The 24,951-nt window shown below is 39.9% G+C and overlaps 4 protein-coding genes across 6 annotated transcripts; 3 read left to right on the forward strand and 1 right to left on the reverse strand.

Annotated features, from left to right (window-relative positions):
- The first annotated feature begins 140 nt into the window (after positions 1 to 140).
- On the forward strand, positions 141 to 4,996 carry LOC117269450 (chemerin-like receptor 1). Of its 2 annotated transcripts, XM_033646469.2 has the most exons (3): positions 141 to 159; positions 2,569 to 2,652; positions 2,803 to 4,996. In XM_033646469.2, exon 3 carries the CDS (start codon positions 2,817 to 2,819, stop codon positions 3,828 to 3,830), a length of 1,014 nt encoding a protein of 337 aa, XP_033502360.1. In that variant the 5' UTR covers positions 141 to 159; positions 2,569 to 2,652; positions 2,803 to 2,816; the 3' UTR covers positions 3,831 to 4,996. The 2 variants fall into 2 exon arrangements, with proteins under 2 accessions (XP_033502360.1, XP_078018278.1); XM_078162152.1 differs by lacking the exon at positions 141 to 159 and having other exon boundaries at positions 2,416 to 2,652.
- Positions 4,997 to 7,762: 2,766 nt separating this feature from the next.
- Positions 7,763 to 12,463, forward strand: rnf185 (ring finger protein 185). Its single transcript, XM_033647297.2, has 6 exons — positions 7,763 to 8,398; positions 9,181 to 9,199; positions 9,316 to 9,428; positions 9,535 to 9,589; positions 9,959 to 10,076; positions 10,164 to 12,463. The coding sequence occupies exons 1-6, from the start codon at positions 8,217 to 8,219 to the stop codon at positions 10,259 to 10,261; spliced, it is 585 nt and encodes a 194-aa protein (XP_033503188.1). The 5' UTR covers positions 7,763 to 8,216; the 3' UTR covers positions 10,262 to 12,463.
- LOC117269939 (uncharacterized) lies at positions 12,183 to 16,430 on the reverse strand. Its single transcript, XM_033647295.2, has 2 exons — positions 16,232 to 16,430; positions 12,183 to 13,440 (listed from the first exon to the last, which is right to left on the reverse strand). Exons 1-2 carry the CDS (start codon positions 16,371 to 16,373, stop codon positions 12,731 to 12,733), a joined length of 852 nt encoding a protein of 283 aa, XP_033503186.1. The 5' UTR covers positions 16,374 to 16,430; the 3' UTR covers positions 12,183 to 12,730.
- A 2,279-nt stretch (positions 16,431 to 18,709) lies between these two features.
- LOC117269165 (homeobox protein goosecoid-2) lies at positions 18,710 to 24,554 on the forward strand. 2 transcript variants are annotated; one of them, XM_078162097.1, is made up of 4 exons: positions 18,710 to 18,825; positions 23,068 to 23,431; positions 23,512 to 23,747; positions 24,072 to 24,554. In XM_078162097.1, the coding sequence occupies exons 2-4, from the start codon at positions 23,194 to 23,196 to the stop codon at positions 24,147 to 24,149; spliced, it is 552 nt and encodes a 183-aa protein (XP_078018223.1). In that variant the 5' UTR covers positions 18,710 to 18,825; positions 23,068 to 23,193; the 3' UTR covers positions 24,150 to 24,554. The 2 variants fall into 2 exon arrangements, with proteins under 2 accessions (XP_078018223.1, XP_033501877.1); XM_033645986.2 differs by lacking the exon at positions 18,710 to 18,825 and having other exon boundaries at positions 22,294 to 23,431.
- The last annotated feature ends 397 nt before the right edge of the window (positions 24,555 to 24,951 follow it).

The raw sequence follows: 24,951 nt of genomic DNA on the forward strand, positions 1-24,951 counted from the left end.
ACCTGTTTCAACTTCTCCTCTCTGTTAGGCTATAGAACACTGTGCGCCAAGACAGTTTGTTTCCACAGGTTGTCACTATGATGAACACCTAACGCCAGTCCATAGCGTCAGGAACATCTGTGTGGAATAACCTGGTAACACCAGGCATCGGCTTTACCAGTAAGTTATATTTATTTATTGATTTATTTATTTATAATCTAAATACACACTGTAAATCTGTCAAATATAATCCACACATGCTGCATACACTACATGTCATATCCACCTACCTCATGTATGCAGGCAACCTGTTACATTTATCATTCTACATCTGCACTATTGTCCGACTGTGTTCTCCATATACGTATGTATACACACTTTCATCTATATGGTTATACCTGTACATAGTAGTCAAATGTTTATATTAGTCAAAGTTTACCTTGTTCAGCGTTGTTGTCCTTGTTTTTACCTGCTGTATGTCTATATTGTATGTGTACATTGAGAGCAACAAAAGAGGGCGGAAGTTTGAGAGTGTGACATGATTAACATCATGAAAAAGAAGTGAAAGTTATTGCTCACCCAACTTTGTTCCTTTGAAATCCCTCCAAACAAAATAGGTCGCTTCCTAAAAATGGCCTCGACGAAATTGTGGTCTTTTATTATTTGCTTGTTTGGGGTTTAGGCTAAAAACTAGCAACTAACTGAAAATGACTTCAGGGACACACAGTAAGTTATGAAAATGACACAATAATAACAACAATGACAACTCTTAGTTTCTCCTAATACACACAATATATACAATCAGAGAGAGTTGAAAGTGGCCTTCAAAATAATTAAATCACATTTTGAGTATTTCATAACTTTATGGTTTATGGTTCATGTAGAAGTTGACTACTTTGCACAGGGTACATGATAAAAATTGAACACATGTACCAAAAAGGTCACTAATGTAAAATGACCTTTTCTGTGTTTGTGCGATAAAGAAGACCCTAATCTATAATTTAAGCCATTTATTATATATATATATACATTTCAAAGAAAATATGAGGAATTTATTATTTATGGTGACAGAAATGTTGCTTCATAACAGGAATTACCCAAAATATCCAAAAAAAAAAAAAAAAGATCCTCCCCAACTTCCCACAGTCCAAGGTGGCATCTTTAATTCTCAGGTATAGTATAAATATGCAAAAATGGTACAGCACTTGCACTTTAATGTATGTTACTTTTCACCACCATAAACTACCAAATGACCATTTATAGTAGTTCAGATTCGCTCAACCTGAATTACACATGAAGGCATCAGTAATAGAAACACAGTAACACTGCATACATCATGGTATCAGAGTATAATGAGATTTACTTTTGGTACTTAAGTATATTTCAGTGCTTATAATTCACCATTTAAATTGAATATGTAGAACTTCTAAATACAATTAAGTATTTTGTATCTTGTGGTTTTTTGTACTTTTACCTAAGTAAAGGATCTGAATGCTTCTTCCACCAGAGCTGAAAAGTCATATAAAGCAAAGGACAGTCAGAATGGGGTTCTTATAATGATATGGCTGCAACGGACTGTTTACCAGAATGCTACAGATTTGCTGGTCAGACGGCTTGTGGTTTTTCTTTGACAGAAAATAATTTGCTCAGCTTTTCTCCGTTACAAAACCTGCATCATGTGATTTTTGGGGAACAGTTCCCCAAACTGCATGACAACAGTCAATGTAAAATGTGGGACGAAAAACTGAGTTAAAGGTCTATGATGTGCAAGACGAAAACTTCCTCTTCCTGCCATATGCTGAACTGGCTCTCTCAGTCATCTGAAAGACTGGTCTGCTGTTAGTATGTTGTTATTAAAGATACAACACACACAGTGCTATTATCAGTAGTGAAAAATAAGATGCTATTATTCTTTTCTTAGGTGACTTCTAATTGATTTGAATTTCTTATTTTCCCAAATGACAAATTTGGTTTTAAAAGCAAGCAGGAAACAGATGTGCGCAATGGTTTATTGGTCAAAGTGCATGGTCATTACCTCAAACATTTGTGGTTTATTTTTTCTTAATGATATGAGCATAATTGAGACACTGGGAGTTCTGCCAGAAATTGGCAGAAATTTTTAATGCTAATGACATTTTTATTTTTGACATTTATCCATTTTTTATTACAGATGTGTAGTTAAAAAAATCAATAATTCCCTCCGAGGTACAACAAAAACAGTAACTACAACAGAAAATGACCCTTGAACACTGCACTTCTGGTGAAATGGTTTAAAGACACAACCTTGGTTAAGGAATGTGAGTTGATGCCTATTTTTGTGGTTGTGTGGAGGGGATCTCCTCTGTGATACTGCAACAGTGTGCTTAAAGGCTGTTGTAAGACTTGAAATACCCGTATAAACACATCACAGTAATAAAATAACTTTATTCAGTTATTTTGACCTCTTTGGCCAAATGAACTCACTCCAACAGCTGAAAAGGTTCTCATCCAAAAACACAAAATAGTATGTTTTCGGTAAGTGAGAGGAGGGCGTATTCTCACTTGTTCCATGACATATTAATTTTGATTCATCTTTCGTCACTAACACAGCCCAGGAAACAGAAGTGAGAAGTTGCCTCCTGCAGCTAGGGAAGAAAGCACTTTCAAGTGATTGCTTCTGTGTCGAGACATAACGTGAGTACTTGAGTCCATTTATACACTAAACTATATTATAATATACTGTATTATACTGTATCATGAACTTTACTGTAATATATTGTCTTGATAAAGAAATGTTATATGTAAATGTGTTTCTAAATAAGGACTCTGTGCTTCATGTTTTAGGAAAGGTAACCAGTATGGATGTGGATTATATTGAATATGGCGATTACACCCCAGACAATGAAACAGAGAGCACCACCGTCACCACAACTGGACTGCTGACTTTCAGTACTCCTCAGTCATCTCTGACACATGTTCTGGTGGCACTCAATATTCTTATATCTGTTGTTGGCCTTGGAGGAAATTCGTTAGTGATCTGGGTCTGTGGATGGAAAATGAAAAGAACGGTCATCACCACCTGGTACATCAGTCTGGCCATTTCAGACTTTTTGTTCTGTGCCGTTTTGCCCCTGGAAGTATTCTACATGATCACCTCACATTGGCCTTTCGGACTGGTCTTGTGCAAGCTCACCTCCTCTGTTCTGTTTCTCAACATGTACAGCTGTGTGTTTCTCTTAGTTCTCATTAGTGCTGACCGCTGTGTATTGATTTTGTTTCCCGTTTGGGCACATAACCACCGGACAGTGCCGAAAGCATCTGGGATTGTTGTGCTTATGTGGGTCTTTTCTGCCCTTCTAACGTTTCCCTCACTGCTCTTCAGACAAACCACAGTCCACGGCTCTGTCACTCAGTGCCACACCAATTACATGAGCCATTCCATACACATGGCAGTGGTACTGACTCGATTCATCTGGGGGTTCCTGATTCCTTTCCTTGTGATAGTCGTCTGCAGCACGGTGCTCTGCGTGAAGCTGAGAACTTTAACCATCAAGTCAACCAAGCCTTACAAAGTCATGGCGGCGCTCATCCTGACGTTCTTCTTCTGCTGGGTCCCCTATCATACCTTTGTTCTGTTAGAGTCAGATGTGGAGAACCACCGCGTGGAGGTACTTCACACTGGCCTGAAGGTGGGGGCCACCCTGGCTGCAGCAAACAGCTTCATCACCCCAGTGCTCTATGTGTTCATTGGGAATGACTTTAAACAAATCCTAAGAAAGTCTTTGAAATCAAGGATAGAGGACGCAATGGCAGAGGATTTCCGCACAGGTGGTCTCAATCACTCAAGGTCTAAGCAGATGGAAATAATCTAAAATCAAGTTGAAACCTTTGTCATCAATTACAAACAGTATTTCACTGTACAGAACATTATTATAGCAGTGCACCCCCAGAAAATGTTCACAGAGGTAGCCAGATGGGGCCAAAACCAAAAGCCATAACTGAATTTCAGGATTTCAATTATGCTGCTGTAGTTAACAGGCTAGTTAAAAAATATGTCAGTGTAAGAGTTAAGAGATCGCGTACTGATATGGTTTCCTGTTTTACCGTCAATGTTAATTATCTGATGTGCAATGTCTCATACCAGTACACTTAACATTTTTAGTTCCACAGAAATTTGGTTTTAATGTGTTATTCACCTGTAAAAACATGTCTTAGATGATTTATTGTTCTTCAAATAAGCTGGTTGTCCTTTTCCTTTAAAGGACAAATACAGCTTTATTAGAAAAAGAACAAGGAAGGAACAAAAAAATAACAGGAACAAGCAATTTTAAAAACACCACATAGAGTTCTCCAATTATTTTAGACTATTTTTGCGAGGTGGTGGTAGCGCCACAGATAATAGAGCTGGGTGACATTGACAGAATCATATGTCATGGCATGTTTTACCTCAGACATATATATTGTTTATATATGCATCAATAATTTATTTATAATGATGATAAAATCTCAAATGTCACAATATCAATTTTGCATGACACAATGATTGCATTTAGTCATTTTAACATCTTATGTCTTTCAACTTGTATAAATACTTGTAACTTGTAAAAATATATTATTTTTAGATTGCTTTCATGAGTGTGAATGAATTGCTTGTGTTAGTACGTTTGTAAACCAGTCAGCCCCAAATTAGCCACTGCAGGACAGTATTTTGAATCGAATTCATCATCATTTACAATATATTCTAATTTGGTTGGGCTGATCATGAGCGAATTGAGTTGAAATATTCATGTGGCCCTATATTAGATGTTCTTGAAAACCAAGTACTTTTAATCTTAATCCTATTATCAGTATTAGATGCATATTTACATTTTCAAAAGGAAAGTGAACAAATGAATGATGTACTAACATTGTTGTAACTTTATTCTGTTCCCTTTGATTTAAACTTCTGTCTTTGATTAAATGTAGCACTCGTAGCAAGCAGAACTGCTGAATATTTTATTTGTTTTATTTTAAAGTTAATAAAACATATCACACCTGTGCTTCTTTGTATTTCTATATTAACAGTGGGGAAAAATATGAGAAAGAAATAGCTCATGGTGACGACTTATCATCAATTTTTTATTATTATTATTATTATTATTATTATAAAAATTATTATTATTATTATTATTTACTGTGTGTCCCTAAAGTCAGTCAGTTAGTTAGTACTTTAACGCTTTCGCAAAAACAAGCAAACAAAGGCTACAATTCTACTGAAGCCATTTTCAGGAAGTGATATTATTTTGGGGGAGGGAACTCAAAGCAGCAAAGTTGGGTGAGCAATAACTTTCACTCGTGTCCTTTTCATATATCATGATGTAAATCTGTTTGTCACACTCTTAAACTTCTACTCTGTAAGGCTAAGTTTTGGAGAAAGTTGGTTAGATTAAAAAAACACATTAATATACATATATATATATATACATATATATTGTTATAAAAGTTCTGTTCATGTGTAGAGGGTTAGCTAGCTAAATCTGGATCACTCACAGAACTAAGACTAACTTAGCTCATCATTTTCAGAATCAGAATCTGCTTTATTGGCCAATATATGTGCACTTACAAGGAATTTGAGTGTGGTCTTTTGTTGCTCTCAATGTACGTATACAAAATAGACATACAACTAAAAACAAGGACAACAAATATGAGCAAGGTCAACTTTCAACACTTGACTAATGGAAAAATTTGACTACTGTACATATATATATATATATATATATATATATATATACAGTACAGGCCAAAAGTTTGGACACACCTTCTCATTCAATGCGTTTTCTTTCTTCTTCTATTTACATTGTAGATTCTCACTGAAGGCATCAAAACTATGAATGAACACATGTGGAGTTATGTTCTTAACAAAAAAAGGTGAAATAACTGAAAACATGTTTTATATTCTAGTTTCCTCAAAATAGCCACCCTTTGCTCTGATTACTGCTTTGCACACTCTTGGCATTCTCTCGATGAGCTTCAAGAGGTAGTCACCTGAAATGGTTTTCCAACAGTCTTGAAGGAGTTCCCAGAGGTGTTTAGCACTTGTTGGCCCCTTTGCCTTCACTCTGCGGTCCAGCTCACCCCAAACCATCTCGATTGAGTTCAGGTCCGGTGACTGTGGAGGCCAGGTCATCTGCCGCAGCACTCCATCACTCTCCTTCTTGGTCAAATAGCCCTTACACAGCCTGGAGGTGTGTTTGGGGTCATTGTCCTGTTGAAAAATAAATGATCGTCCAACTAAACGCAAACCGGATGGGATGGCATGTCGCTGCAGGATGCTGTGGTAGCCATGCTGGTTCAGTGTGCCTTCAATTTTGAATAAATCCCCAACAGTGTCACCAGCAAAACACCCCCACACCATCACACCTCCTCCTCCATGCATCACAGTGGGAACCAGGCATGTGGAATCCATCCGTTCACCTTTTCTGCGTCTCACAAAGACACGGCGGTTGGAACCAAAGATCTCAAATTTGGACTCATCAGACCAAAGCACAGATTTCCACTGGTCTAATGTCCATTCCTTGTGTTTCTTGGCCCAAACAAATCTCTTCTGCTTGTTGCCTCTCCTTAGCAGTGGTTTTCTAGCAGCTATTTGACCATGAAGGCCTGATTCGCGCAGTCTCTTCTTAACAGTTGTTCTAGAGATGGGTCTGCTGCTAGAACTCTGTGTGGCATTCATCTGGTCTCTGATCTGAGCTGCTGTTAACTTGCGATTTCTGAGGCTGGTGACTCGGATGAACTTATCCTCAGAAGCAGAGGTGACTCTTGGTCTTCCTTTCCTGGGTCGGTCCTCATGTGTGCCAGTTTCGTTGTAGCGCTTGATGGTTTTTGCGACTCCACTTGGGGACACATTTAAAGTTTTTGCAATTTTCCGGACTGACTGACCTTCATTTCTTAAAGTAATGATGGCCACTCGTTTTTCTTTAGTTAGCTGATTGGTTCTTGCCATAATATGAATTTTAACAGTTGTCCAATAGGGCTGTCGGCTGTGTATTAACCTGACTTCTGCACAACACAACTGATGGTCCCAACCCCATTGATAAAGCAAGAAATTCCACTAATTAACCCTGATAAGGCACACCTGTGAAGTGGAAATCATTTCAGGTGACTACCTCTTGAAGCTCATCGAGAGAATGCCAAGAGTGTGCAAAGCAGTAATCAGAGCAAAGGGTGGCTATTTTGAAGAAACTAGAATATAAAACATGTTTTCAGTTATTTCACCTTTTTTTGTTAAGTACATAACTCCACATGTGTTCATTCATAGTTTTGATGCCTTCAGTGAGAATCTACAATGTAAATAGTCATGAAAATAAAGAAAACGCATTGAATGAGAAGGTGTGTCCAAACTTTTGGCCTGTACTGTATATACATATATATATATACATATAGGCATAGACAACAACACAGTGAAGTCTGTAAACAGTTGGACAATAGTGCAAAGTTGCAGAGTGCAATATAATAATATTGTATATATAACAACTCTAAGTTCCTCCAAATATACACTACAGATGTATATATTCAGTTTAACATAAATTATAATAGTAATAGATAATAAATAATAATAATAATAATATATGATTATTATCATAATTACTACTTTATTATTATTGTTGTTATTATTATTATTATTATTATTATTATTATTATTATGATTATACATAATACTGGTGCCTGATTGGTGGAGCCTCTTGTCGTAGGCACCTGATAGGCCTGACTGAGGGCAGCAAAATTCCAGTGAACATAGTGGCCACGCCCCCTGCCTCCTCCTCAGGATCTACTACCGGTTAACGTCAACATTAGTGCTGCAGATGCGTGATGTAACAAACAGCGGGGATATTTCTTAACTTATCGCAACAAGTTTTGCTTTTTAGTTAAAAAATTACGTTCTGAACGACAGTTTGGATTAACGCTGTCGTATTTGTTGTTCGTCGCTTTGTATTCAGTTAAACCGTCACACGGTTGAACTGTCAGTCTTCTTCGTGTGCTAACGTTAGCAACTCCGTAACCGTTTCTACATGGGAGCTAGCTAGCTAGCAGCCGCTGGACTTTCTTCGATATCACTCCTTTTTTACGAGTTATTTTTTTGAAACTTCCTGTAGCGTCTTCTCCTCTTTGTTAGCCCCACATCCCCACCCACTGGGCCTCCCTATGTACTTACTTTGAGGCGCTGGCTGCCAGCGGAGTCCCCCCACCTGAACCCTCTCGCTGAGTGGATCTATCTTTAAATGGCCACCGCCGCCCCCCCTCCAGCCGCTGGCCCTGCTGCTGCGGCCACTGAAAACACAAGTCCCGGAGCCAGCAGCTCGACTGCGGCCGACAGTGGCAACCAGGACAGCACTTTTGAGTGTAATATATGTCTGGACACGGCAAAGGATGCAGTCATCAGCCTGTGTGGACACCTCTTCTGGTAAGAGCTACTGTCTGTGACTCCTGTGTACAGTTATGAGTTATTACCAACCTCAGTTAGGGTATTAGGGGCAGACCCAGATCAGTCCAGCTAATCGTACTTCTCATATTACTGAACAAGAGATGAGCTGGGCATACACTGGACTGTTGGCAAACATACTACTGGCCAATATTAGTCTTGAACAACCATCATCAGTCATGTTGCTGATGTAATTTGTGGAATTTCCCTGTAATCTAACAGTAATAGTCATGATGTAAACCACCAGGCTTTCTATGATAATACTTAAATTTGGGGATGACTTAATATTGCTGGTGTAATGTTTACAAAGTGTAAGCCTACTTCTATAAAAGTATAATCTGTAAATACAAGCCTAGAGCTGCTAGTGTGCACAACATATTAAATGTGCAAGCAAACATATTTTGATTTCATCATCTTGGTCAGTCCCATAAAAGCTTTCCAGCATTGGTAGCCAAGTCCACCCCTTCACATGCAACTCTTGCCAACGTGTGTCCAGTCAGCACAGGTCAGGGCTTCAGCATCTGGTCTGATATCAGTGGTCACAGTGCCAATTTAGTTAGTCATTATCAAAAAGAAGTTAAATCCCAAAGCAGGAAGCCATTTTTCTTTATAAAAGCTTTAACTAATTAATCATTTTCATTTGTGAACACAGTATGTTAATGTCACACTTAAGTAAATGTATATTTTGCACAGTAATATGGTTTTAGTATGCATATAATGTTTTACTAATCATACCTCCTCTCTGTGCACCTGTTCTATTTCAGTTGGCCTTGCTTGCATCAGGTAAGCTGAACCTGTTTTCTCCTTCTTTGCTATATTCAAATGACAGTGCATGATAAGAGGTAGTATATAACTAAGGCAGACAGTTAGAGCTTTAGTATCTCTTTGTCTGTCCACAGTGGTTGGAGACCAGACCCAACAGACAAGTGTGTCCAGTGTGTAAAGCAGGCATCAGCCGAGACAAAGTTATCCCCTTGTATGGACGGGGAAGCACGGGTCAACAAGACCCCAGGTGGGTCAGGCTGACTCTAAACGTCATGTATTACGTAACTACAATACACACAATGTAAAACTTAAAAATGAGGATGGCTTTTACACCATGTTGTTTTGTTTTATAGAGAAAGAACACCTCCTCGACCACAGGGGCAAAGGCCTGAGCCAGAAAACCGTGGTGTAAGTATTTTGTACAAGTACACTTGCATTGTAAAAGCATATGATTTCATGACTTCATGTATGTAATTTTCCAATGTCAGCTGTTGAGTAACATTATGCATTCATGATGAAACCATTACCGAGGATGATGTAGGTGCTGTAGTGCAAACCTGTGTTTTATTCATTAACAAAAGAATATTTCCCACTGGGATCTATTAGATGCTAAGCGCAGCGGTATAGAGACGTCTCTTGGGAATGATCACAAATTTCACTCGCTGTTGCGTCACATCTCACCTGCTCAATGTTAAAGTGTACCTCAGATGAATGTATAGCTAGACATTAAGAGAATCCACACGTCCTCATGTTAATGATGAAATGCATGTTCCACAGGGCTTCCAAGGGTTTGGCTTTGGAGATGGGGGTTTCCAAATGTCGTTTGGAATCGGTGCCTTTCCATTTGGTATTTTTGCAACAGCTTTTAACATCAATGATGGCAGACCTCCTCCAGGTATTTATGTTTTACATTATTCACCACGATCACTGTGTCTATTATCAAATACATGTTAAATAACCTGTTAAATGATTTCCCAAACAGCGGCTCCCGGGACACCGCAGCACATGGACGAACAGTTTCTGTCTCGACTCTTCCTGTTTGTTGCTCTGGTGATTATGTTTTGGCTGCTGATTGCATAAATGCACGGAGAGACAACTCGACAGAGATGCGACATAATGGCACGCCATCACGGTTTGCAATAATTTGATTTTGTCACCTTTCTGGTGTTTTTTTTTTCCTCCTTGACATGAAGCCATGTGAGATTTAAATGAAACAGGTTTTTCCAAAATAAAGATGTCTGTGTTATTCCCTGGATAAGGACTTTCAAGGTAAAGGTGGTTGCTTAACATTTTAACTTGTTAACACAGTTGCTTTGCAAAGCAGCACGCCATATTTCTTTTCTTTTTATCATTATATTTATGTCACCAAAACTGCATCAGTTAACAGCTACAAACTTCACGGTGCTTGATTCCCTGCATGCATGTCTGTGACCATATTTATACCTGGTATTAACATGCATCTTGGGTGATCGGATCACAAGCAGACAACACAAAATACAACAGTAAACGCCCACCAGGACGCAGTGTGATCTGATTATTCAGACCATTTGCTGAGGTGGTCTGGGACGTATTTGACCACTTACCTTTTGTAGTGTAAATGGTAATGCATCCTGATACTGCTGACAGAGATATGTCCAGCTGTACTGACACAACCGCTTACATGACTGCTGGGCAGCTAGCGAGAGTGTGGATGCAACAATAGTCTGCAGGGCCCTTTAACCTTATGTAAGCAACGTAGAAGCAAAAGACGCATGATAGACACAGGTGTAAATGGGAATGTGTCTCAGCTGTCCACCTATATTCAGATCACAAAAAGGCATGTTTATACTAGGTGTAAACAGGCTCTGACTGTTGTTTTTAATCAGACACATACATGAGCTCATTCAGGTGAGAGCAAGTCGAAGAGATTGTTCTCTGCTCTTTTTTGAATAATGTTTTAGTACTATCACTGTATTTCAAGATATACTCTTCTAAACAAAGTAAGACCATCAGTGCTCTGGTTGGATTTTCTTTTACACTCTTAATACCTTATGTAGTATATGATAATTTCCTCTCAGCCTATATTTGGCCCCTGTGACCCTATTTGAACCCTATACACCACTGATACTCAACTTACAGCCTGCAGGCCAAATCTGACCCGTGATAGGGTGCCAGGTGGCCTCACAACCATTTCCTTATTTACAATGAAAATAAAATGGGTCACACTGTTTTTTTTTGTACTTTTGTACTTTTTTTGTTTATATAGATCATGTGCCAGAGTGCATAATAATAGTAGACAGATCGAAGCTCCAGTAACACTTGTATTCAGAACAACTTTATTGCAAGACCAACACGTACTCTTTCATCGCCATCATGACTCAGATGAAGGCCACGAGCCAGAACATGTTGGTTATGCAATAAAGTCGTTCCAAATACTAAAAGTGTGTCTGAAGTTTTGACCTCCTTTGGCTTATTTCCCCTCTCCATGCACTTTGGAAGTAGGTGAAGTTGTGCCAGAAACACTCACCCTCAGCCCTGACTGTCCTCAAATCCTAGAGACACCTCTGCGTACACCTGATCTCCTGCGACTGGCCTTCTGTCATTTTGCAAAAGTGGCCCCGGGCAAAGCAAGTTGAGCCTCTCTGCTTTCACCTAAAGCTTTAATAGGAAATTAATTTTGGTCAGTTGGTCCTTCTCTTACTGAGTGGTCATTGCAGGAAAAGCACAGGTGTTACTACTAACATTGATGATGGCTCTGTTCTATTCAGGTGTCCCAATAAGCCATGACAGTTTGATCGTTAAATTTACTACTGTGCTTTTCCTACATGTTACAAATCAAAATGTCTTCCATGGAAATGACCATCAACAGGTTGCAAAGTATCATACAGTTACACTCTGAATACTAGCATGTGCCTCCTCCATGTTGTCTCCCTGATCTGTCATGTACTAATTTGTTTTTATCAAGCTGTACCTGATCTTATAAATTACGTCTCATCAGAAAAAAATCCAAAAATCACACACATTTTGTGAAATCAAAACGTTAGACATCATCTGTTTATTTAGATGACAATAAAAAAATATGTTAATGCATGTAAGCAGTTGAAAATATTAATTTATGAAACAGTGTTCCTCATTGAATTGTCTCATCTTTTCTCTGTCACTGTAATTAAATGTACAATACTGTAATTATTACAGAATTATTACTGAAATGAAGATTGGCTGGTTAAATATGACCCACTTTTCTAACTGTAAATTCCCTCTATTGACAGTAAAACTGTAAATAAAGCTGTTAATCAGACTTTATCTGTCGTCCTGTTCAATCTGTTCAGGCTTCATTCTCTTGTAAGCCTAATAAATACGCAAATCAGACACACTAAGCCACAGTGGTTTGGACAAATTCAACAATTTGCTCAATGTTAAGTTTTCCTTCATTGTTCATTATTTAACATTATAAAGGATGTATTTCAGACTCAACCACTTTGTGCCGTATAAAAAGAAAAATATATTTTGGTCGTTTTGTGGAAGAGGTTTTCAGAAAGCAGAGGAAAGTATAAAAATAGTCAGTGCAGCCTAGTCCTGTGTTGCCGGCTCCGGCTGTTTCTCTTGAGACTGTGGCTGTGCAACGTTGAACTCTGCTTCGTACATAATCTGCTGGATCTTTATTTTTGTCTCACACCTTTTCTGTGGAGCGAGCCGCTTCAGTGCAGGGACGAAGCTCAGGAGAAACAGTTCGTCCTCGTCCCGCGGCCTGTTGGGAAACGAGGTGCCATTGTCTTTGACCAGCCATTTTGTCGGGGATGGTGTACTTTGGGAAGAAGACAGTGAAAGAGACTCTTGCATCAGGCGTCGTTTACGTCCAGTTTTGCTGATGGGTGTGACCTGTGGGCTCGACGGCATCTTAGCCAGAACACCCAGCTGGGCCATCTGTGCGTCTTGAGACACTGAGGGGAGCTGCGTCACAAATGCTACCTGGGGCTTGAGGTCAGGTTGACTTGCAGGGGTTTTCATGACAGACTGTAGTGTCTTTACTGCTTCAGATGATGTGGTCTCTCCCTCTGCGCTGCCAGATTCGTTGTCAGGATTGTTATGGTCATCCTCGTTGCTGCAGATGTCCGCCACTCCGCTTCTCGATCCAGTGAAGGGTGCGATAAAGTTCATGAGTTGTCTGTACTTCCATCGACTCTGCACGATCTCTCCTTGCTTCTTGCTTTTGATCTCCATCCGGACTTCCTTTAAGTACCTGTCTCTCATGTTCTTCCATTTTCTTTTACACTCCTCAGCTGGAAAAATAAAATACCAGAGTGTAAGGAGCAAGAAATCTCATAAAAATTCAATGCACAGGAATGAGCAGAAAATAATACTGATAACAAAAAAAGCTGTCAGCAACTTGGACGTCCATAAAAACTGCGTGACAAGAAAAACTGACCAAATGTTTTCCCCCTAAAAAGCCATTCCCATGAACTTTGTGCAGATAAGTAGTCTGCTGCACAGATGTTGGATGAGTACAGACACCTAAATGGCCTCACCTGACAAATATTTCTTTAAAAAAAACACCCAAATAATAAGTTGTTTTAATTATCGTAAAATGATGATAGCCAGTAGAAGTGGTCTTCACATCTTTGGTTAAAAAGCGCAGCTGGGTTTCTGTTCTCCAGAAACAAAACTCTCAGTGACCCTGGCCCAGACGAGCTATGCGTGAGATCGCCAGACACATTACTGCTAAGTGATTGATTAATTCACGGCTGTTGGCGCACAGTCTAAAAAAGGCTCTCTGTGGCACATGGTTGGTCTCCGTCCTAGAATGTAATACAGCCGCACGGACAAAGTAACAGCTGCACAATGTGCTATGTAAAAAAGCTTTTGGACTGTGTGAATAAATTTGCTAGTTTTTGTTCCTCTGTGAAGTAAATGTATGATTTTTTAGACCTGAAAGTAGAATAAAAGGTTGCATACTCTGGCTCAATATAGATTTCTCTGTAATTTAGATGACGTTTCGGTTCTCGGTCTTTCTTCTTGATCAGTAATTATGATTGTTGAGGGATGCATATGGAGCCAGAGTGTGTTTAGAAATGGCCTGTGGAGCAAGACAAAAAGTTCAAGGTGTCGACCTGGCTGCTAAATTCCACAGGTCCCAATCTGCTCAAGGATTCTTGTGATGTGCTGATACCCCAGATATACCCCTAATCCAAGGTGGGGCCTCCTTGGATCGGACTTGGCTCTGACCTGTGGAGGCATGGACACAGGATCTCTGGAAGTGTCCTGTTGGCAGCAGGTCCGTTTAGTCCAGTGGGTTGTGAGGTGGGTAAATGGCACGTGCCACAGATGCTCAGATTTGGATCTGGGGAATCTGGAGGCCAGGTTGACACTTTGAGGTCTTTGTCACATTCCTTAGGCCATTCTTGAGCGATGTTTGCAGTGTGGCATGGTGCATTATCCTGCTGGGGGGCCACTGCCATTGGGGAGTACTGTAACGGTGTTTGAGTGGGTGGAACATGTCAGGTGGTATCCACATGAATGTCAGAACCAAAGGTTTCTCAGCAGAACAATGCATTGGAACAAAACAATCAAAGTTATTCACTTCACCTGTCAGTGGTTTTAATGTTTTGCCTCATCGGTGTATACTCCTTTCAAGTGTATTTCCAGTCAACAATACCTTACTACAGCCCTTGGTGTGTGTTACTTTTCTATGTTTTTTATCTTTTTTGAGACTGTCAGAAAGGTTTCTTATTATGGCTACAACTAATGGTTATTTTCATTATTGACTAAATTAAATTATTTATTAATGGATATACTGTTTGATCTGTAAATTCCCAGAAGGGAGTAAAGAGTGCCCATTACTTTCCTGAAGTTTAAGGTCTTCAAACTGTTTATTTTGATTATCCAAAACCAAAATATATTTAATTTCTTATACAATAAGACACCGAAAGGCATTTTGGCTTGAAAATTACTTGAATTATTCACTTATTAACACAACAACAGCTGGTTATTTCTTGTTGAGTGATGATCCAAAGCCAAACTATATTCAATTGACTATACAATAAGAAAAAAAGGCGTTTTGGTTTTGAAAATTACTTAAATTATTTGCAGATTATCACAACAGCTATTATTTCCTGTTGACTGATTAAACAACTAATGGTTTCAGCTTTAGAGTTATTTGGCTTTAAACAAAATCATATAATTGAAATAACACCTCTTGGAAATGTTTATCAAAAACTGAGCATTAAAATCTTCCTACATGTAGACTTTATGGCAGATCTGTTGGGTTGAGTTGCCTTAATCTGTGCAGGTGTACCTAATAAAGTGGCAAGGGAGTGTCATGTACAGTAATGCATGTACAGTATATAATGAGGCATTAAAATAAGGCAAAACACTACTTTATCTGAATAAAATTTTCATTTTTAGGCTTTAATTGCGAGTCTTTATAAAGTGTCATACATACTTTGTACAGATAATTATTTTTTATTTTTATTTCGGTGCTGTTGAGCCACCTATGGAGGTCACTGAGAGTTCACCCGTGTTCCACGCGGCCCCATCACTATGACTTGTGCACCTGATAACACATCAGGCTGGGGGCCTCCGTCCGCTGCCTCTCACATGTTTTATCCAACACACCGTGCTGCTGCCGCCGCCGCTTCAACGAGACTTCGAGAAGCTTTCAGTTTGTACGGAGCTCGCGATGTTAACGAGCGAGACGAGAAACACGCGGCTCGGTGCACTCAGCGACTCCGTGACGCGGAGCCTGTTTCCTCCTCCGCCGTGCCGTGTTGGACATGCGGCTGGCGGCGCTGTGGCAGAGCCGGACCTTGCCGTCCGGTGCAGCGCGGCCTACAGCGTGCGAGCTGCGGCTGCTACCGCTAGCACGGTGCGCGCGGCTGCATCAACGCCACGGGGCTGTACTCGCGCGGATAAAAAATAACAAAAAGCTATTTTTCTACAACAGATACGTTAAAGTCATTTATCTGCAAATGCTTTCTGGTTTCTGTGTGTTTAGTCTGTCATGGCGACAGCGGCTAAGGAAATAATAACTGGCAGTAAAGTTGTGATAAACAAAATAAACACTCAGATACTCACACGGGAGACCCAGTACGATACTGATGTTTCTCCATGCGTTTGCCCGACTTTCTGTGCAGCGGTAATTCGGCAAAGTGACATTGTACAGCTCTGGGTAATTAAATACAGCCAATATTAACTTATCGTCCATTTTGCCCTCCATAGTGTTGTGGCTGTGCGCGGACGCGGAAGCGGCAGTCTTCTCCCGCCTTTTCCGCCCAGCTGCTGCCCCAACGCGAGTTATCGCGAGTTGCGGGCTGCCTGCCGCGCTCTGTCGCTCCGCCGTCAACGGTGGGCATTGTAGTCTTTTGTCACAGGGGGGCGCACCACTCTGCACTGGTCTCTGTAGCTGCCTTTTATCATTAAAGGCTATCCCTATGGGCTGGGGGTCATTGCAGCTTTTGGAGGCAGCACCCTGGGGTCCCAACATAAATCTCCTAAAGTCACCACGATTAGCTCTGTAATCAAATAAGCTCTGCTTTTAGTGCACCAGCCCTGAAATGACACAGGCTGCCATAAATAAAATGCTTGTTGTTGAAACCTTTTGGTTACTGCCATGGTCATAGTCAAAGTCATAATTAGTGGAAGTCATACTGAGCATAAAGAGGCTCAAACATTAAAAAAGGGTTTAAAAAATATAAAAGAAAGACATATGTTTTCAGGTTATTTATAGATTTTACAATAATTTGTTGTGCACACTGCTTTTACAAAATAATAATTTGTTTTTACACTTTGGATTTCAAAATGTATGTTGTTGTATTAAAAAAAAATATTATTGAATTTTAACAAGCATGAACAGTAGCATTTCAACAAAGAACATACGTATAATATCCACCAACCCTGGTAAGAAAAATAAAATACACAAGTAATTTCAAGAATAAAATAATAATAATAAAAGTACATAAATAAATAAATAAAATAAAAAAATAACAAAATTATTATCACAGCAGTGCATAATTTGCAAAAAAAAACTTACTCATGAGTTTCCAAAAAGTCCATATAAGGGCTCCACAAACCATCTCAAAAATTAGATGGTTATCAAAACAGATTTATGTGCATTTAACAAAGATTTAAACAAAACAAAAAAATGGCTCTGCATAACAGAAGATAGATACTTAGGGGTAGGGGAGAGTTGTAACAGCACCACTTTCACCAAGAAGAGATGAGTCATGTAATAACCTGCATTTAGTCTCTTGGGTAAATGTGTGACATTTCATCTTTGCTCATTTCAAACCACCGTGTTGCCACAGCTTGCGAAACAACGGCTCACAGAGGCAGGGATGGTTGTAACACCTCTTCAAGTGTTACAACTAAATATAACTTCTTTACCTTACCTTTTCTTTCAGCATGGTAGGAGACTTGGTGAGAAAAACTGATGTGTGTGTGCTTGTGCATGTACTAAAATCTGCATCAGATGAGGTGAGGCAGGGAAAGACAGTCAGGTCTGTCCCCAGATGATACTGTCATGTGACATTGAGCAGGTACAGCAAGAAAGAGGAAAGTCAGATAGTCTTCAATGCACAGCCAGATGATGTCTTGACAGGTTCCTATACTGAGGCAGCAGACTTGTATTTTGGACTCACTCTACATGAGATACTAAGCATCTGACAGGTGCAGTTTATATTTCAGTTTTTTATGTGTATTTTTTTTTACAACTGTCTAATGTTTAAGTTGTCACTCTTATTGTTACAACTTAGCCTGGTTGTGACAAATGAACCATGGATGAATTATTGAATAGGTCTAGTGGGCACAGCCCTAGGGACCCCTCTGGCCTTCACCTGCAAAATGTCATTTAAATTAACATATACTGACCAGGAAGTGACTCAAAATAACTGCAGAAGATACCCAGGGAGTGCAGAGAGACACAAAATAACTACAAAAAGGACCAAAACAACCAAAAAAATACCTCAGAGTGACACAAAATGACCCAAAGAAGACACCACAACAACAAGAGGCTGCGTGTCACGTGCCTATGAAGGAGACATGGTGGGTCCTTTTGCATATCCGTGCCCAGACTGTCATAATCCGCCCATGAATAGAACTCCTTGTATCTGACATCAATTAATGAATTCTGTGATATAGCTTGAGAAGTTTGAAACATTGCTATTTGTATGAGACAAACAAGGCTACTTTGCATCAAAATTTGAGAAGAACACCAAAATTCAGTGAGTTGTAAGTGCTGAGACAAAACATCTTACAACCATACACTTTGTCCCCTATAAATGCATACCACTCGACTTTCAATTTCAAGAACATAAACATAAAAACATGAGTTCACGGAGGGTGATGCTGAAGCCAGACAAATAAACACCAGATCCCAGAGCTCAGTTTCAGATTCCAGGGGAAAGATATGAGAAAAAAAAGAGTGAAACAAAATATTCATATTTAGTCTCTGCAACCACATGATTGTTTTCCTTGATTCCCCCAAAGTCCCCAGGGTATCACTATCTGACAAGTGTTTTCTGAGCTCTCAACAGTTACTGTGTTTCCCTGCACTAGCAAGTCTGGAGAGAACACAGCAAGGAAGGCTGATCCTCTGCATTTCCTGGTCGCACAGCTGCAATCTGTGATTCCCCAGGAGGTTTTGGGCCCCGGTCCAGCAGTGAACAGAGACAGTGAGTTTTTTCACACATGAATAGTCCGATGCCATGTGGGGTTCTCTGCTCATTTATCATCAGTCAGTGCGTGGGTGTATTTGCAATCCTGAGTCTTCTGTCTGAATTGTACTGGTTTGATTTGTGGACTTTAATATTCGTGTTTCAGTTGCAACTCTGCCATAAAAGGGACTGTTCTCTATTTATCGGAGGAGGAAGATGTGACTCCTTGTTTTTTTTTTGTTTTATCTTGACCCTCCATGAAGCAACAGTTTTTTTTTGTTTGTTTGTTTTTTTGATCCAGCATGAGCAAAGTGTGTTATGACTGTTTTCCCAGATAAACTGTACACAACAGTGTCAGCAGTGCCAGGCCAGAATGAAAAAAGTATAAGGTTGAAAACGAAATTGTGGAATTGAAAAAAAGCCTTGTTTTTTTGTTTGTTACAGGATCTGGTAAGTGCAAACAGTGCAAAATTTTAATGAGACATGTAGAATAAAGTGATTTTGATGAAATGTCACTAATTTAAAAGGAAATTTCGGTTTATATCAACCTGTCTCCTATCGTCCTAAATTTGTTTCAAGTGACTAGTGACTTAGAAATAATAGTTAGCACGTTAGCCGTTAGCCTAGATACAGCTGGGGGCGCATAGTAGCGTCAGACCTGTTAAAACGTAAGTGAACGGGCATACCTTCAAGTGCAAAGTTAGTCAACTAAACAAGCTTTTTTCCACAAAGACCACCTCATATCTTTAGGATAAATGTCAGAGAACATATTAGCCTGAGTGTCAGACTGAAGCTCCCAGAACCTTCAGTCTGACATGGCTTCCATTGAAGGCGATTTACAAGGGGGAGGGAATTTGATTTTTTCCCTAACCAATCAGTAGAGATCAACGACTCACCCAGAATCTGACGTCATTAGTATCCATGCCTCGGGGGTGCCGAAAACAAGCGAGCATTGCCCGTTTAAAATGTCTCCGTCGTCGTGCATGCCCAGCTGCATCGCCATTAAGTCCAGTTTAGCAGCTTCCTTAATTTGGTCCTCCATTAACGCGAGTAGTGGCGAAATACCTCGATAGCATCGTTAATGTGGTCTGTAAGATCTGTAGCGGTCACCATTGTTGCTATCCTCACCAGTTACCCACCGGCGTACAGCTTGACATCAGCATGGTGCTGATTGGCTAATTGCTAGACCCCCGGCGTTCATTGGTCCGTCCAGCGTTTGGACGAGATAAATCGCAAATTCATTGAAGTATGCCAGACCAGAGATGCAAGCCTACTCAGTTGAGTGGGCGGGGTCTATGGTCTGGAACCAGGCTAAGAACATATAGAAAACGACATGTAAACGTGTTGTCTTACCTTACCGGTGTGCTGCCATGTTTGTTTATCCCTCTAGCTCTGCTTTCCAAAGCGCGGCCGAAATATCGCGAGAACAAACAGCAACAGCTGGAAGGCAGAACCAGACAGTAGCCTGAAAAGTTCATTAATTTATTTTATGAAAGATTTATAGAATAATGACTTTTTGTCAGACTTCGACTTTGTGGAGGAGGAATTTGATTTTGCAGAGTTTGATGGCTGCCCTTATTTATTTGAGCCAGAATACACTGACGAAGAGCTTCGTGAAATTGAAGAACGGAGGAGGAGGAGAGAGAGAGGCACAACAGGTAGAGGACGAGAGAGGAGGAATGGCTGCTGCAAGGCTGCGTAGCTCTGGAGATTGGTGGTGTACCTGTGAATGCTGTGCCCCAGAAGAGGAATGCCTCTGTTGCAAGGAATGGGACTGATTGCAGCCTTATCTTCAAGGTCTGGATGTGACCGAGGACGAGACACCTCCACCTGGAGTAGTATCCAGCTGGGCTTTATCTAGAGCTCACGAGATATATTTCGGCTGCACTTTAGAAAGCAAAGCTAAATGGTAAACAAACATGGCACCACACCAGTAAGGTAAGACAACACGTTTACATGTCGTTTTCTATATGGTCTCTGACATTTATCCTAACGATATGAGGCGGTCTTTGTGGAAAAAAAGCTTGTTTAGTGGACTAACTTTGCACTTGAAGGTTGCCCGTTCACTTACGTTTTAACAGGTCTGACGCTACGGCTGTATCTAGGCTAAGGGCTAACATGCTAACTATTATTTCTATGTCACTAGTCACATGAAACAAATTTAGGAGGACGATAGGAGACAGGTTGAAATAAACCAAAATTTCCCTTTAAGCTGAAATTTGGTATGTTTCCAACCCGTTGTCATCGCAGCACATCACATATCACCGCTTGGTCAATGCTATTTATATTTACATATTACATGCTAGGTATCCTCCTTTGCTTACTGTTGATGTTGCGGGATGACTTGTCGATTTATGCCTGTTGTCAGATGTCAGTTTTCACAGGAAATGTATAGTTTCTATGCATACAGTTTGGATTAAAGTCTAGGGTTTGTCAGATCTATCCACCGCCCCTTCCACGCATCCTATAGGGACTTTCCAGCTCCTTACATTATGTCATTACCGTCAGTGATTAAAACTACACTACTGCCGCGACAGGTGCCGTCCGGCCATATTATTAACTGACACCGCTCATCTGTGTATCATACTGCAACAACAGGTGCCATCCTGCCATCCAGCCAACCAGCGGCACATCATAACACTGCGAAAGGTTTCATCCGGCTGCGTTACAAACTGATGTCGGCTGGTGGCGTATCTTACCGCTGCAAAAGACACTGACAAAGCGACAGTATTTCTTGCCTTCGGCATGAGAATGAGCTGATCTGATGGAATTTAAAATAAATACAAAATACAACCATTTAAAATTGTGTGTCTCTCCCCTAAGCCAAAATAAAAAAATATAAGTCTCTACCCAGTGCTTAAAATATTATTTGACATGCTTCCCCTATTTTGCACCACCCCTTCCCCTCTCATAAATAACCAACAGTCCCTAACCCTAATAATATACAGAAAAGTGTGCCTTCAAAATGTAGCGCTACATCACGATAAGGCAGAAAAGCAATTCTTTTTTGTTCTTCTTCAGCCTCGCTCTTGTATTTTGTCACTTTATCTGAACTGGTGTGTGGTTGGCTTTTGTTTCTACAGACTGAGAGAGTAAAACAAATGAGCTGCTCAGTGTTATCCATTACATGTCACCTCAAGCTGTGTATTTGTAGGGCAGCAGTGGGGCTCGTAAAGTGTTGAACAGACCCATTTCTGATGCACCATTTGTACCAAATATTGCTCTTACAACAACAAAATGAACCTTTATCATTCTAATCCCCAGTAATGAATTTTGAACTGTTTGAACCAATGCGGATGTGGTACAATTCCTTCTATTGAAAACCACAATAACTGCGAGATAGCGATCTCACATGCTCCGCAAACTATACATCAACAATCTGGACGCTATTAAACCCAAGTGAAAAGGATGGGATGGTGTTTATTGTTATCTGTTTTCAAAAGCCCTTATAAGAGGAGCTTAAGACAGATTGTGGAAATCCATTAATTCTCTAGAAAAAAAAAGGTTTATTGCCTTGTATGAAATCACAGGATTTGTTGGGGGGGTTGAATTTAACCTGTAATAGCTTTACCTCAGCTTGTGCACATTGTCAGAGAAGTGACTGCAGCACACAGATAAGACACATGATGCATGACTGTGAATGCAAACCACATGGAGGGACGCCTTTTATGAATTACATTTGTTTTTATCCGCACTGAGTAATATGAACAAATCAATTAGTCACCACACACGTCACTAGCGAGATGAGTCACTCATTCAGCTGCCTAATTACTGTGTGTAGTTAATATGCATCGTTGTTGCCTCAACTTGTGTCATTTACTGAACATATTACTAATTTGCACAAGATCATTTGTTGATAAAGCTACATAGGAAAGTGACATTATGAAATAAATATAAGAGCTAATCCTCAAATTCAGCATAACACAAGTCTCCGGCCACACCAAAAAAAAAAAAAAAAAAAAAAAAAAACGTTCATCTTTAAATCCAGGTTTCTAATACCAAGCAATCCCCTTTTCTCTAAAACCTCAACAATAAGGATCTTAGGAGCTCTCCACTTCTCATTTTATGCAGTGAAATCTGATTTCTTTTGGAGAAAGGAATGAGGCAAGATTAACTGAATCTGCCGTCCTCCCTAACCTCTTCACAAAACTGCCCAGATTAGCTAGGAATTAAGTTTCAACCGTTTTATGTGTCTGGTCTACAGGGGGGATTATAGTTTTACTATTTTTTTCTTTTTTTGCCTTCCAATTTCACTATAAGGGCCTGACACACTGGTGTAGAGAGAGGAGAAGCAGAAGAGCAGCTGAGCCTGAACTGTCGAAAAGTGTTGTGTGTCAGTGCCCCTGTGATCATTGCTGCTTGTGTTTTACTGGAGTTTCCTTGGAGATGGATGGACTAATGAGGATGGAGAGACAGAAGTTTCCTTTCACTATTGAAAACATACTGAGCAAATATCCTAACAGTAATGGAGACAGACGGCCGTGTGGAGCAAGTGGCGCTGGACTAAAAGAGAAGGCAGTGAGTCCTGCTGGAGGCCAGACAGAGGCTGTTCATCACGCCTGCCTGTGCTGCTGCTACTGCTCCCACTGTGGAGACATATACCAGACTGATTTCATTCATGAAGGTAAGACTAAACCCCTACTGGCATGTTTTAAGCTGGTTTCTTCTTTGCTCCTGAACTTAAATCAGATCTCCTCCCTGCAGCCTGTCAGTACGGATGGCCCCCGGCTATGCTCACAGACCCATGCAGGCTGGGAGACGCTCACAGGGAGGAGCAGTCACCCGGTCAGGTGCAGAGGCGAACCAGACGTCACCGCACTATTTTCACAGAGGAGCAGCTGGATGCACTGGAGGAGCTGTTCCTGCAGAACCAGTATCCAGATGTGACCACAAGGGAGAAACTAGCACAGCGTACTCACTTAAGAGAAGAAAGAGTCGAGGTAAGACTGTCAACATTCAGCCTTTCAACAGATAACAGTCCTGTTTTCACAGAGATGAAGGGGTAGAGGAGTTTTAGACTGCTCCACCTGAGTGCTGTATAGTGCCAACTATGGCAGATGGACAAAGATGAAGGCAACTTTAAATATTTCATTTGAGCTGGATTTCACCTAATCTCTGTCATATTTGACCTTTATGCCTGTGTAGATAATTAGGTCTAATATTGTTCTACTTGTTTATTTCCATATAAATGTGCCAGACAATATAAGTAAAGTATGTCATGAAACAAGAGCATCACAACTAACATGACCTTTTTCTGCTGATAGGTTTGGTTTAAAAACCGAAGAGCAAAATGGAGGCGTCAGAAAAGACTTTCATTTGGGGTGGGAAACACAGAAAACTGAATTTTGGACTGTATATATGGACAACTACACTGAAAAAGAAGACAGCTGTGAATGTGTGTGAGCTTGAGTTACATCAATAAAAGGATTTTTTTAAAATGCCAATGTTATTAAATGTAATAGTCAGACATTTTTGTCAGTCAAATCATGTTATGGTAGACAGTTTTGTAGCCTATTTGCGAATGTGATTGTTTGAGTGCATGATTAAGGACTTGCAGTATATGCTAATACTAATCCTGAATATCTAATTTTGAATCTGTGACTGGATTGTTTGCACTGCTGTGATAAAAAGTGTCCTTGAGAACAAATAAAGTTCTTTTGAGAGAGATGGAAGGACTTCATTTTTTAAAACAAACCATAACACATTCAATTTGAAGCATCTTACCAATTTAAAAGCTGAAATGCAATGAACACATCTAAGTAGAATTTAATGTTTTCACTGTATTTAAACATCTGCAATGACTACAAAACTCCATGCAGCTTAGGTGAAAAATTGTCCAGGCCTGTCAGCAACTTTCCATCTCCATATCAGTTAGTCAAATTAAACCAGTGATTGTTAATCTGGGGGGTCAGGAGATTATTGGGTCATAATAATGGGGATCACCAGATAATTTATGTGGTACAATATAATATATTGAAATTATAGGCCTATATAAACGGTTGAAACTATATATCATATAGTAGGCTATTTGTTCTGTATGTGGGCAGATAACAGGGATCAGAGTTATGGGTATTGCTTGGTAAATACATAATCTTTTATTACTTAAACGATATTATTATAATTGTTAAAATTAAATTTAAATTT

Source organism: Epinephelus lanceolatus, chromosome 19 (assembly GCF_041903045.1).
Source record: "Epinephelus lanceolatus isolate andai-2023 chromosome 19, ASM4190304v1, whole genome shotgun sequence".
NCBI lineage: Eukaryota > Metazoa > Chordata > Actinopteri > Perciformes > Serranidae > Epinephelus > Epinephelus lanceolatus.